At 35.5% G+C, this 13,953-nt stretch overlaps 1 protein-coding gene and 1 long non-coding RNA gene across 2 annotated transcripts; one reads left to right on the top strand and one right to left on the bottom strand.

Annotated features, from left to right (window-relative positions):
* The first annotated feature begins 1,153 nt into the window (after positions 1-1,153).
* Positions 1,154-11,359, top strand: LOC134300983 (potassium-transporting ATPase alpha chain 1). The gene is made up of 23 exons (XM_062985485.1): positions 1,154-1,165; positions 1,718-1,840; positions 1,940-1,999; positions 2,208-2,411; positions 2,711-2,824; positions 3,025-3,159; positions 3,265-3,382; positions 4,070-4,338; positions 4,703-4,901; positions 5,210-5,319; positions 6,138-6,272; positions 6,406-6,598; positions 7,344-7,519; positions 7,846-7,982; positions 8,245-8,395; positions 8,483-8,651; positions 8,972-9,126; positions 9,301-9,424; positions 9,774-9,919; positions 10,166-10,299; positions 10,480-10,581; positions 11,080-11,171; positions 11,272-11,359. Exons 1-23 carry the CDS (start codon positions 1,154-1,156, stop codon positions 11,298-11,300), a joined length of 3,087 nt encoding a protein of 1,028 aa, XP_062841555.1. The 3' UTR covers positions 11,301-11,359.
* Positions 9,845-12,581, bottom strand: LOC134300984 (uncharacterized). Its single transcript, XR_010007395.1, has 4 exons — positions 12,441-12,581; positions 12,231-12,345; positions 10,127-10,574; positions 9,845-9,903 (listed from the first exon to the last, which is right to left on the bottom strand). It is a non-coding gene; the product is annotated as an uncharacterized LOC134300984 (long non-coding RNA).
* Positions 12,582-13,953: the final 1,372 nt, after the last annotated feature.

Consider the following 13,953-nt stretch of genomic DNA (forward strand, 5'->3'; position numbering starts at 1 on the left):
TGACTTATACAGAGAGGGACTGCAGGCTAAAATGAACTCTGAATTGACAGCAAGTACCCCAAGTACAAAGCGACCACATGACAGGAGTAGAGATACAGAAAATACAGCCATATGTGAGATAGGTCCTCATGAATCAATCTTGAAAAAGAATTGGTCTTGCTAGTCCACTATTGCTGGGATCCAGGGTTTAAATCCCCAGAGTGTCTATGGGTCAGTCGGGCATCTACATACACATACACTTTGATGGATGATGGACTGGTGTCCTGTCCTGGGTGTGTTTGTTGCAGCCAGTTATTCTTGTGAAAGCAGACTCACTGCAAACCAGGATAACCCTGATAAAGCAGTGGTAAACATAAAAATGAAATGAAATTGTGAATTAGCAAGAAAGCAAAGTAAAAGTTCCATTGTACAGTTTGACTAGTGTGTGTGCGTGCAAGTGTGTGTTTGCTTTAATGGTTAAATTAAATCACTTTTTTAAGATAAGAGCAATTTCGTACGTAATACGCTTTAGCTTATGTTTGCTTACACTAAGACGTAGTCTGGTGACGCTTGTAGGCATTTTCGGTCAGAAGCCTTCATTTACAATGTGTTGAAATAAAATGTTAATAAGCAGTAAAGCCATAAAGATACAATTATGTTCAAATCTGGTACTTGGATGGGTCATAAAACGTGATTGACATAATTTTAGTGTTCATTATACCACTTTTAAATAATTGTAGCAGTATGATTCAGCATAATGGGAGCAGAGGATCAGGATCGACTTTGCACCAAAGCATAAACAAAACTGTTTATGTTAAATAATTTTAATAATGTAATAAAAAATTTATATTTGTAAAACATGAATCAAGTGACCTTCTGAGAGGAGTTGTTCAAGCTTTATGTTCTCAAACAAAAGAGAATTTAATTTGCTATCAAAAGTCCTGATAGCGATAAAGCAGGAACGGGTCCATGTACTTACGTTTGAAGGGTGACTTTGGTCTCTGCTGGTGAAGGGCATAATGCAGGGGTATATAAACCTACCTGAACTGACAGGCCTATTCCTGTGTAGGCATCTTGAGTCGTAGGAACTCGGTATCTATGCGGATACCAAGACATTTTCAGAATTTTACAGGAAACAAACTTTGAGGTTTGGACATCTATTGATTTAGGCACCATGAATAAAACGGTAAGTCATCAAAAACTTTAAAGACTTTTAATACAGTTACAGACTTTGTAAATCTACAAAAACAATATTTGTTTTAAGAAAGTATGCCTATGTATAGCAGAAATAATACAATACAAATATATTGTTTTATCCAAGTTTGTTATTTTGCTTCTTTATGTAAAAAGAAATTGCTGCTTCCTACAAGCTTTTACTTAATTAATGTAATTACAAAATACAACAATACATTTACAAGCACATACCAAAATGTAAAGTATATTTGCCAGTTGCTTAATAATGTTAATCAATAGGACTTTTAGTTATTAGTTATTCCTATTTTGTCCAACATGTTTGTTGTTAACAGAAAATCATAATTAGGAAACATAACTACTGTATATTCTTGCTATGTGGCCAAAATGTTGCTTTCTACATTTTTAAAGAAACTAAAGTTTGAAAACATTTAGTAACAGACATTTTAATAATAGAAGGACAAATTGTACTCCTTTGGTTAGGTTTGTACAATGCACATTACAAAGTAGCTGTTTACTGTGTCCTTAAAAACATGCTTTTTCACAGGATTCTTATGAGATGTTTGTGGAGATGGATAAAATCGATGGGGAAATGGACGTGGCGATTAAAAAAAAGAAGAAAATCAAGAAAAAAGAGAGATTAGAAAACATGAAGAGAGAGATGGACATCGTAAGTGACAGTACAGAAAAATAAAATAAAAACCTTCTATTACTATTTTTCTCAGTGTAATAATTTCCTAATAAATATTTCCCATGTTTGTTTGTACAGGATGACCATGAGATCACAATAGAGGAACTAGAGATGAGATACTCAACAAGTATTACCAAAGTAAGATATTTCAACAGAAATATGCTCATCAAGCACTTTATTAGGAATTTCTGTCCTAAATGTACATTTACTGGCCATTTATGGTCATCACATAAACTACACCCACCATATAGATGTACTTTGTGGGTATACAATTACTGAATGTATCTATGGTATGTCATTGCTCCAGTTGTAAGGACTAAGCCTCTTACTACTTTCTTTTCTACAGGGTCTGTCCTCAACATTTGCCCAGGAGGTCCTGGAGCGTGACGGTCCCAACGAGCTCAGACCACCAAAAGGGACGCCCGAGTACATAAAATTTGCCCGGCAGCTTGCCGGAGGGCTGCAGTGTCTGATGTGGGTTGCAGCTGTAATCTGCTTTATTGCCTTTGGCATTGAGTACAGCAAGGACGAAATTGGCAGTTATGACAATGTGAGGACGGGAACAAAATTTCTACCATATTATAAACCTGAATTTCACATCACATTACATTTCCATCCATATTTAAGCCATTTCAATACATTAGTAAAGCAAAGTATTTTGACATATTTAAAGAATTAAGATAAAGATTAGTAGATGTCGTGTTAGACAAATCGTGTTAATAAATTGTTTTAAGCATGTTAACATCTTCATGAAAGCTTTGAATGTAGACAGAATCTGTTAGTGTGGTTTATTATAGAAAAGGATGTCCTTGTTAATCTTTGTTTTTAATTCACTTTGTCTCTGTACAGCTTTATTTGGCCATCACCCTTATTACAGTGGTCGTAGTGACTGGCTGCTTTGGCTACTACCAGGAATTCAAGAGCACCAACATCATTGCTAGTTTTAAGAATCTAGTACCACAGGTAAGCATACAATAAGCCCATTAACTACAGTGAGATAAAAAAATATTTAATCACTTTAATATTTTTAATGAGTAAAGCTAATTTGAACATACACACAAGACACATTATGCATGTACATTATTTATGAGTAAAAGTGGACGTAAAGAAAACTCTTCCCCCGGTTTATATTTATGTTGTATATCTATTTGTTGTGCTCCTAGCAAGCCTTGGTGATCAGAGATGGACAGAAACAACAGATTAACGCCAACACGCTAGTAGTGGGTGATCTGGTGGAGATGAAAGGAGGTGACAGAGTTCCTGCTGATGTCCGTATCATCACTGCACAGAGTTTTAAGGTGTGGAAGACTTTAAACCGTATGCCAAGTGTAAGAACAATCATTGGGCAAAAAGCTATTTTAGAATATGTGAGTGATCCTGTTGGTGTCATTTACTGTCCACAGGTAGATAATTCCTCCCTGACTGGTGAGTCAGAGCCTCAGAGTAGGAGCCCGGAGTGCACTCATGAGAGTCCACTGGAGACCCGCAACATCGCCTTTTTCTCCACTACCTGCTTAGAGGGTAACGTACACTCAGATTCAAACCCTTACAGAGTAATGCAAACATCTGAGACCCTGATTTACTTAGAACCCAACTAAACAGTACACATTTGTAAAAGTAGTCTGGTATATCACACATGTGCTTAGTGGGTGAGTTATCAGAACTTCGCTTACTGATTATGAAACTAAAATGTTTAAGATAAGATAAGACAAGACTTGATCCCCTTAGGGAAATTAACCAGTGATTAAATAAATTAAATTAAATTAGTGATCATTTTTTATGTGTACTATGACTAAGTATTTTCTTCAATGAAAACTGTAGTAAACAACCTCAATCTTCACTATTCTTGAGTCATTGCATAAAATATGTACACTAAAATACATATGTATATAATTTCTATTTCATTACATGATTTATGGCATATAATTTGAAGTAGGTTTGTGCACTGGCAGTAAATGGAACAGAAAAAAGTGATTAAATACTTCACTGTATTATAAATATCGTCAGCATTTACCTCTAAAATTAACTTTGACCTCATATACTTAATTTAAATAAGAACTTTAATGATGATTTTTTAAAAATAAAACCTGCTAATTGAAGTAATATGTAAATATAAAAAAGAAAAATAAAGGGATCTGTGTATCTTACAACACTAAAATGATTCATGGTGCTGTTATTTTATTGCCACTTCTCACTTTGTTTGAGCAGGTGTAGCCACAGGGATGATCATCAATACTGGTGACCGCACCATCATTGGGCGCATTGCTAGTCTAGCCTCTGGAGTGGGAAACGAGAAGACTCCAATTGCCATTGAGATTGAGCATTTTGTCGACATCATCGCTGGCCTGGCTGTATTTTTTGGTTTTACCTTCTTTGTGGTAGCCATGTTCATTGGTTACCCCGTTCTAGAGGCCATGATCTTTTTCATGGCTATCATGGTGGCCTACGTACCTGAGGGGCTTCTGGCTACTGTCACTGTGAGTACAATCATTGTTAATAAAATATATAGCTATTTTTTAAATAGCCATTCCCTGTCATATAAAGGACAACACCCATTTATCTTGTTTGAATAGTGTGTTCTTTTGTCTTTTCCATGTTGAAGAATTACTATAAGAATTTGTTCTCTGCTTCATCTTATATATCCACCTCAGCAAAACAAGATGTCATAAATTACAGCTTAAAAGTTCCTAGACACTCTGATCAGCTTAAAATAAATGAACTATAAATAAAAAAGATGCTTCAGTTAAGTCTTCTTGGAATTAGGGGTGCCAATATGTAGATATATTGCATGTTATTTATTGTGGTTATACATTATACATTAACAACTGCATATTTCCTCAGGTATGTCTGTCTCTAACAGCCAAACGCCTGGCTAGAAAGAACTGTGTGGTAAAGAATTTGGAAGCTGTGGAGACTCTGGGATCTACATCAGTAATCTGTTCAGATAAAACTGGTACTCTTACACAGAACCGCATGACCGTAGCTCACCTGTGGTTCGACAACATGATCCATGCTGCAGATACAACTGAGGACCAGTCAGGTGAGAAAGCAAATTTACTTTATTGACTTTGTTTTAACCAGTACATCATAAACAAGTTACAAGAATTAAAATCCCAGGGTTATTATAGTTAAAAGTACAAAATGTAAATGAAAATAAGAATTAAAATCTATTAAAAACTACAACTCAGCATATATACCTAGATATAAAAATTACAACAACTAACAAAGCACACAAGAAACTATAAGCCAAACCACTTGGCATTTTTCTTTGTGTAACCTTGTAGTTTATTTTTCATTTGTTTGTACATTTCACACAGCAGTTTAACAAATAAAAATGTCTTTGTGTAGGTCAGAGTTTTGACCAGTCTTCAGAAACGTGGAGGGCACTGGGACGAATTGCCAGTCTGTGCAATCGTGCAACATTTAAATCTAATCAGGAAACAGTGCCTATTCCCAAGGTAAGAGAATGTCAGATCAGATAACGCCTCATTTAAAGGACGTCTAGCTCTTCTACTGTTAATGCCCTCTGAGAAGCACAGAAAGTGTTGCCACATTAATGTTTAAGTTACTAAACTAAAGAGAATAGACTGGTGGTGTAATTTTAAAGATTAACTGATAAGCAGATAAGGAGCTTTTAACTCCAACTTTAGTTTATACACTGTACTAATACTAGATTATTCAATGACTTTGATGACTGAATGCAAAAAAATTCTACCACATTTTTTAAAATATGAAAATTATGCCCCCTTGTAAATCTACCATCCCAATTGTCTATTTGTAGTGTATACATGTTTTTATTTACAAAATACACTATGTCTTTTATTCAATTATTTTTTGAAATATCACAAAAGCACTACATTCTGTTGATCATAAATTAAAGCATCACAATCAGCTTGCCCATGTAGGTTTGGGGGTAATTTCTGCATTCAAAGAACCTTTTTTGTACTTGATATAAAGCATTTCCAGACTGATGTAATGACAAAAATATTGCTATAATAAAAATGTAGCTTTAATTCAAGAACTCTTATTGCTTATTACCCTTATTTTTAATAAATAAATTTAAGCAACAGACATACGTACTGTATGTCACAGTTGACATGTAACTAATGCTAAAAAAGCTGATTGATAGCTCCATTATAGAAATGACCAGATTAATGACCAGATCAAAGCAAAGAATAACTTGGAAAAGTGTAATATAAGTGGGGAAAATACTTACAGTTTTACTTATGAAGCACATTAAAGTAATGTATTTACAATTCTTTCTGATCACTAATAGAGAGAAGTAGTGGGTGATGCTTCAGAGACGGCCCTGCTGAAGTTCACTGAACTATCCATAGGAAACATTGTAGACTACAGGGCACGATTCAAAAAGATCAGTGAGTTACCATTTAACTCCACCAACAAGTTTCAGGTAAGATTTTAATGTAAAAGTATTTTGCCTATTGCTTGCTTTAGCCATTTTTCTGCCCATATTGGCTTACATGCATATCTACTGGTCAGTATCAATGGTTCATTGTAACTGTGTTGCCCTTTGTTGCTACAAGCTGTCAATACATGAACTGGAGGACCCACTGGACTTGCGCTACCTTCTAGTAATGAAGGGAGCACCAGAGAGAATCCTGGAACGCTGCTCCACCATTCTGATTAAAGGCCAAGAGCTGCCACTGGACGAGCAGTGGAGGGAGGCTTTTCAAACCGCTTACATGGACCTGGGAGGTTTGGGAGAAAGAGTCCTGGGTAAAATGACATTATATAAACATAAAACTCTATTTTTGTGTGTCCATTGTTTAAAGAACACAAAAATATTATTATAGGGAACCATACTTATTCTATCTGTTTATGTCTCTGCTATGAAAGCAGCAGTGATTAACACTGCTAAATACCTGTTTAAGCAAAAAAACATCACAACATGTGCAAATTATAGTGAATGCTGGTCACCTCCAGGACCTAATGGTATGTGTTATTTGTGGTAGGCCTCTAGAACCATGACTACTAAAAAAAACCAGCAGAAACAAGTTCAGATCAACATGTAGAGCTGAGATTAACAAGATGAAATTCAAGTGCTGACAAAAATACTGGTCCTTTAAAATTAGCAGGGACAAAGATTTAGCAAGCATCTTGTGTCTGTTTTCATAAACATAGGACTGGTTTCTATCGTTAATATAAAAAAAACAATATACAGGTTTCAAATATACTGAGTACACCTACTTTTTAGCTGTTCTATGTAGCAATTTTATTTAATCACTGAATTAGCATGAGTTATTTCAAACCCTCAGTGTTACTGTTTGACTCTGCCAAAAAGAATCACTTACTAGAGATGGTAAGGCCCCAAGAAACTAAACATAATGAGGCACCAGCAGTTAACAATGTGATGTTTTAAAATGTTCTAAAACAACTATCAGGTTAATTAATTGTAAAAAGATTCACTGGATAACCTCCGTTTCTTTATCAGCAGAACATTTACTGAAATTCTTATTCTCAGGTTTCTGTCACTTGTACATGAATGAGAAGGAGTTCCCTCGCGGCTACAACTTTGACCCCGATGAAATGAACTTCACCACGTCTGGATTATGCTTCTCTGGCCTCATATCCATGATTGACCCACCTCGTGCTACAGTCCCTGACGCTGTCATGAAATGTCGTACAGCTGGCATTCGTGTAAGTTCAGCTCTGCAGATTTGATCAAAAGTTCACATCATAGGTTCATCATTTTTATTTTAGGTCCTATTGTAAGGTTTCCACTAGCACTGTGGTTTTTCTTACTTGAATTGTGGCCCACTTGATAGAGGAACCTTGACGCTGAGTGTGTGTTTACTCTACTACTGTCCATTGCTCTGCTTAATTTATAGATAATGAACACTATCCTATATAAAATAAAACCCATCTGTCTAACACAAATCTAATAAGTCTAATAGAACAACCGTCCAAATATTTCACCAGCAATTTCTAACTTTGTACTGTTTTATTTTACATTTATTTTTTAGGTTGTCATGGTTACTGGTGACCACCCCATCACAGCCAAAGCAATTGCTGCAAACGTCGGTATTATATCAGAAGGAAGCGAGACTGTAGAGGACATTGCCACCAGATTGCGCATCCCTGTAGAGCAGGTCAGAAAGAGGTAAAAGAGCTTACTCTCAAACACTCAAAAGAGTTTACATGAAGGTAGATTAAAAGCGTAGCACAAATTTGGCTAGATGATGAAGTATGATTATCTGGTATTGTGTGATCCGCATTGTCCTGGTTACAGCCTGAATCTAATACTGGAACACACAGCTGTGCTGTGTTGTAGTGGGATTTAAGAGTAGGTTAAAGCTTGGGGGAAATACCTGACTCAAGTAAAAGCAAAATGTTGATGTTCAGTCTAATTCTGTGCTCAACAGTGATGCCCGTGCTTGTGTTATAAATGGAGGTCAGCTGAAGGAAATGACCAGTGATGATCTGGATGAAGCTTTGCGGAATCACCCTGAGATGGTGTTCGCCCGAACCTCGCCTCAACAGAAACTCATCATTGTTGAGAGTTGTCAGCGTTTGGTGAGACCTGTGATGACTAGTAACATATCTATGCTATAAATAAAATATGTTCTGTTCATCTAAATAGTATTTCTAATTCCTCTTAAGGGCTCGATTGTGGCTGTAACAGGAGACGGGGTGAATGATTCTCCTGCACTTAAAAAGGCAGATATTGGTATTGCCATGGGCATCGCTGGTTCTGATGCTGCTAGAAATGCTGCAGACATGATCCTGCTGGATGATAACTTTGCCTCTATTGTAACAGGAGTTGAACAGGGTAGGTGAAAAGTCTTACCCATATGTATGTGTGTGGGTGTGCACCAAAAACATGGGTCTTAACGTGGAGTCCATGCCCCCCACCCCCGTGGCTTTCACAGTCTCCTTTCTTTCACAAGCTTTGTGAGAGTATCTGTGGGTATTTGTGCCAGTTCAGTCTAAAAATCATTTGTGAGGTGGAGGCACTGTCATACTAACACTTACATTTGGCCATGTACTTTGTTATTACATTTACAAAATACAACATGTTATAAATGAATCAAATACTTTACTTTTAGTAATTCTAAGAAAGTAAGGATTGTATTACACTCTGGTCCACAGGTCGTCTTATTTTTGATAATTTAAAGAAGTCCATTGCGTACACTCTGACAAAGAACATTCCTGAGCTGACTCCTTACCTCATCTACATCACAGTCAGTGTACCACTACCACTGGGCTGCATCACCATCCTCTTCATCGAGCTTGCTACTGACATTGTGAGTGCTTCTTAATCAACAAAAGCTGAAGTGTTTTTTCATTGTTCATCATTTACTTAATTTAAATTGGGGCAGATTAAAATGTTTTCATAGGACATTGATGGTAATTTTGACCCTGATGATGCTACAATGATGATTAGTCCAACTGGATTATATTCTACATTCTGTTTGTAGTTCCCATCAGTATCTCTAGCTTATGAGAAAGCTGAGAGTGACATCATGCACCTAAAGCCCAGGAACCCACGCAAGGATAGACTGGTGAATGAATCACTAGCTGCCTACTCGTACTTTCAAATAGGTATGGTATTAATATAACTAGTCATTTTCACTTGCCTGAGCTTAATTATATTTCACTACACCTTGAAAAATGAAGGTGCCCAGGAAAAAGCGATGGCAGAGAAGAATCATGTTTGGTTTTTTGAAGAACCTTCCAGTTAACCTTTGTTATATTTGTATTTTGGTAATGATTTAAATTGTATAAAGAAAATTATAATCATTTTTATTTAGAACTATTTAAGAAAAGCTTGTTACAGAACCATCTTTGTTCTTTATGGGGCCAAATTGTTATGCTGGTAACCAATGATATCCCATGTCACATTCACATATAAATACGGTTGACATTTCTTTCTATGTCCTCTTTTTTACAGGAGCAATTCAGTCGTTTGCAGGCTTTACTGATTATTTTGCAGCGATGGCTCAGGAGGGTTGGTTCCCGCTGCTTTGTGTGGGCCTCCGTGCTCAGTGGGAAAATGTTAGAATACAGGACCTACAGGACAGCTACGGACAGGAATGGGTCAGTCAAATATTTTAAAAAAACAGCTTGTGTTATATTATGTTTGGGGGCACAATTACCAGTTAAAATCTTTACTTAAAGTGAAGTAATGTTAACATCAGCTATAGTCAGCTCAGAATTATTAGCACCCTAACAAAATTGGTGAAATAGGTTATTATGTGTTTTGCTAAAACTGTTAAACTGAGCACTTTATCTTATCTGAATTACCTAATGTAAAGGCATTGTGTCACTTCTTTTATTTGGTAGACGTATGAGCAGCGGCGGTATCAGGAGTACACCTGTTACACTGTGTTCTTTGTCAGTATTGAGATCTGCCAGATTGCTGACGTCTTAATCAGGAAAACTCGCCGTTTGTCTGTCTTTAGGCAGGGCATTTTGAGGTTAGTTATTCTCACATGCCAACAACCTAGTACTGGTCCTTACTACATCTTATTCTGCCATCACACAACACATTTAAATTCATTTTAAAATGTAAATCCTAAACATGGATTACTTTTATCTAGACCTTTACAAACACTGTTGACAGAGTTTATATAATAAATGTCCCTCCTTTCATGTAGAAACAAGGTCCTTGTGGCTGCCATAATCTTCCAGCTGTGTATCGGTAACCTTCTGTGCTACTGCCCAGGGATGCCGAACATCTTCAACTTCATGCCTATTAGGTAAAAGATGCTTTACATTTTTACTCTGCATTCTGAGTCTATTTCATATTCTGTGTTTATACTTTATTTTAAAGATCCCTATACTAAAATGAAACAGTAATTGTCCCTTACTAATTCTAATTTTATAGCTAAAAAAAAAAGTAAATCCAATTTCCCATTGAATTACTGGTTGGACCACATTTATCAGAAAAAATTAATATTAGTATTTTTCACTGGTTGTGTTTTACTAACTATACTAGCTTACCACTTCAATTTGGTTAACTGTTCGATTGAGAACCTCAAGTGGCAATTACTTTTTCACAAGAGTGATATGGGTATTGGATAACTTAAATAAATAAGATTGTTTTACAAAGTGTTCTTTTTTTAGCCGAGTTCTCTACGTGAAATCATATTTGTTTAATAATCTGAAACTATTAAGTCTGCAGTGACTGAGGTAATCTGGGGAAAATGAGACTTAGTGGCGCACTAATAAACCTGTCTGTTGTGTCTGTCCTTCAGGGTGCAATGGTGGTTTGTGCCGGTCCCATATGGTATTCTGATCTTTGTTTATGATGAAATAAGGAAACTAGGGGTGAGACGACATCCAGGCAGTGAGTATCTTAATATGTTGGTTTTAACTGTATCTGACTGATATCTGAATATCATAGCAGAGCTGATTGTGTGTTTTTATCTCGTCTGTGTTTTCAACAGGCTGGTGGGATAAGGAGTTGTATTACTGAAGGAACATGGGCATTTCATGATTCTTGTATTCTTATTTAAAAGACTTTTAGTTCTGTTATAGCATCAGTTAAATGTTTATTAATCAAATCTTTGTTTAATAATAAAATGAAAAATGAAAAAAGGCTGTTGCATTAAATTCCTTACACACCTTACTACAGATTACATTCTGATACCTTGGAAATGACAAAGTATTACCTGTTTCATTTATTAAATATTTCACAGAATTGCTTTAAGAAATAATAAAACTGAATTATGATATGAAGTATGTATTGAACATGTCAGGAAAGTGTTACAGTGTTAATAAATATGCAGTAAAGGTGCATTTAGATTGAACTAATGCCAAACATCTTCAGCTTTATGCCTATTAGGATTTCTGCTATATACAGTCTGATTGCTTATCACTTGGCTAAAGTTTAGGTAATTTTACTTAATAGGTTAAAGCTTTAGCAAGCTAGAACATGACTATTATTTATCCCTTTATGCAAAGTATTGACTAAGTAATCTTGTAGAACTTCTAATCTTGTATAAATATTGAACTCTTACATTTATTGTACATAGTTGTACGTGTTCATAGTTATTAGTTGTTGTTGTTTTTTATAAATTCGTGGTAAAGTGAGAAAGTATCAAGTAAAAATATGTACAGTATTTGTTATCGACCTTCTCATTAAAATGTGAACTTTTGAAAGTGCCACAAGAGGGCGTCAGTCAGCTCCTTCTAAATAATATTGATCCACTTTTTAACTGAAAACACACATTAAACTTTTCTAAATGTTAGAGTAATCATAGGCATCATAAATCTAAACGGGTAAACAGATACATAAAAAGTGTACAAAAAATATATAAACATTTATTGTTCTGTTCGCGTTTTGAGATTTGTCACCAGAGCTGATTCTGTAGGAATGTGGAAGTTAGTGTTGCCAGATCTGTACCTTCCCCTCAGATATTTCCACTGTTATTCTGTGGCTGAAGGTTGTCGGGTTTAGCTTTGAGAATTGCCATTTAATCCCAGTCATTTTGTCAGATCCAAACAACACGTATTACCACCTGCTTACAAAAGAAATGTACATTATTGCTCCTCACTGTCGGTCTGAAACTCGAATAAAATACATATGTGACAGTTAATGTTGCCAGATCTGTACCTTTCCCTCACATATTTTCACTGCTGATCTGCGGATGTAGGTTACCGGTTTAGCTTTGCGAATGTAGCAGTTAGTGTTGCCAGATCTGTAGCTTTCCCTCTGTTGTTTTCACTGGTAATCTGCGGCTGAAAGTTGTCGCGTTTGGCTTTGCGAAGTGGCATTTCATCCCAGTCATTTTGGCAGATTCATACAACACGTATTACCACCTCAATATAAAAGAAATTTACATTATTGTTGCTCACTGTTGGCCTCAAACCCGGATAAAATAGGGAGGGTTGCGTCAGGAAGGGCATCCGGTGTAAAAATGTGCCAAATCAGATATGCGAACCAGAAAGATCTGCTTTGGCCAATTATAAAAAAAAATACAGGGACAGCCGAAAGAAATGTTTGTATGTAAAAAGATGGAGGCATGGGGAATGTTTGCACTACAGCTCTAAATATTTGTTATACGACTGAATACTTTTTATGTTGAAGTGTCTAAACTTGTCACGCAGATCTGGCAACCCACCAACCGGCACACCCTATCTCGGACGATTCTTATGGCATGCATTTCACGTGTCACGTGTTTCCACAAGCAGCGTTCGTATGCATCCTAATATGAATCCTAATATGAATTCAAAACGTTGTACAGTGTAATTTATGTGTTACACAACGTTTTATAAGAGTCATTCTATAATTTGGGGTACATTCCATGTCCAATGATAATAATTATATCTATTCTAACTATTTTCTTTAAAAATTTCATATTTTACCTATTAATGGAAAACATGTTGTAATATCACAAAAACATTATGTGCATTCTATGCTTCATTTAGTTTGAAATTTGTCATGATGTTCCTAAATGAACAGTTTTTGCTGTGTTCGTTTTTTAAGTTGAGGGTGCCTTGGTTTCAAAATAATGAATAAAATTATTAAGGGCAACAACATCTATTTTTTTAATTATTTCAATAGTTTAAATACTAAAGAAAAATTATATTTTTTAAATTGAGTTTCTCTTTTAAATAATTTAAATATATTTATTTATTATTGTCCGCAAAAGTTCTGTCAACTATGTTACTAACAGAACTCCACTCAGCAACTCAAAAATGGTTTGTTCTAAAACTATGTGACCAGCATTACATGATATCATTTATCTCTGTGGAGGGCATATTGAACAAACTGTGGTGAATGTTCTCTTATTTTTAAAAATATTTTATCTATAATAGAACATTGTCAATGAGTATATTAATTGACCGTCAACTATGTTACATACATTGTTATGGTTAAAAAATTTTTAAATAATTTTAATTCAAATGTATGTTTAAATTAGACATTATTCTGTTCAAGAAATGACATGTGGTCAGCCAGGCAAGGTCTACCACTGAAGTTATGGGTCAAAATAGGGAAATTGTCAACTATGTTACCTGTCAACTAAGTTACCTAGTAGTCTACATCTACTTGCCCTTTTAAATAAAATAAATAATAATTATGTTTAAGCTTTGCAACTAGTTGATATGTTACACTAAAGGAATAT

Source organism: Trichomycterus rosablanca, chromosome 23 (genome assembly GCF_030014385.1).
Source record: "Trichomycterus rosablanca isolate fTriRos1 chromosome 23, fTriRos1.hap1, whole genome shotgun sequence".
Taxonomy (NCBI): domain Eukaryota; kingdom Metazoa; phylum Chordata; class Actinopteri; order Siluriformes; family Trichomycteridae; genus Trichomycterus; species Trichomycterus rosablanca.

What these genes read in the sequence shown, in the direction of transcription:
- LOC134300983 (XM_062985485.1), top strand. An exon ending in CTCCACTACCTGCTTAGAGG is followed by an intron (nt 3,383 to 4,069) that starts GTAACGTACACT and finishes TTGTTTGAGCAG; the next exon opens with GTGTAGCCACAGGGATGATC. An exon ending in TCGAGCTTGCTACTGACATT is followed by an intron (nt 9,127 to 9,300) that starts GTGAGTGCTTCT and finishes TTCTGTTTGTAG; the next exon opens with TTCCCATCAGTATCTCTAGC.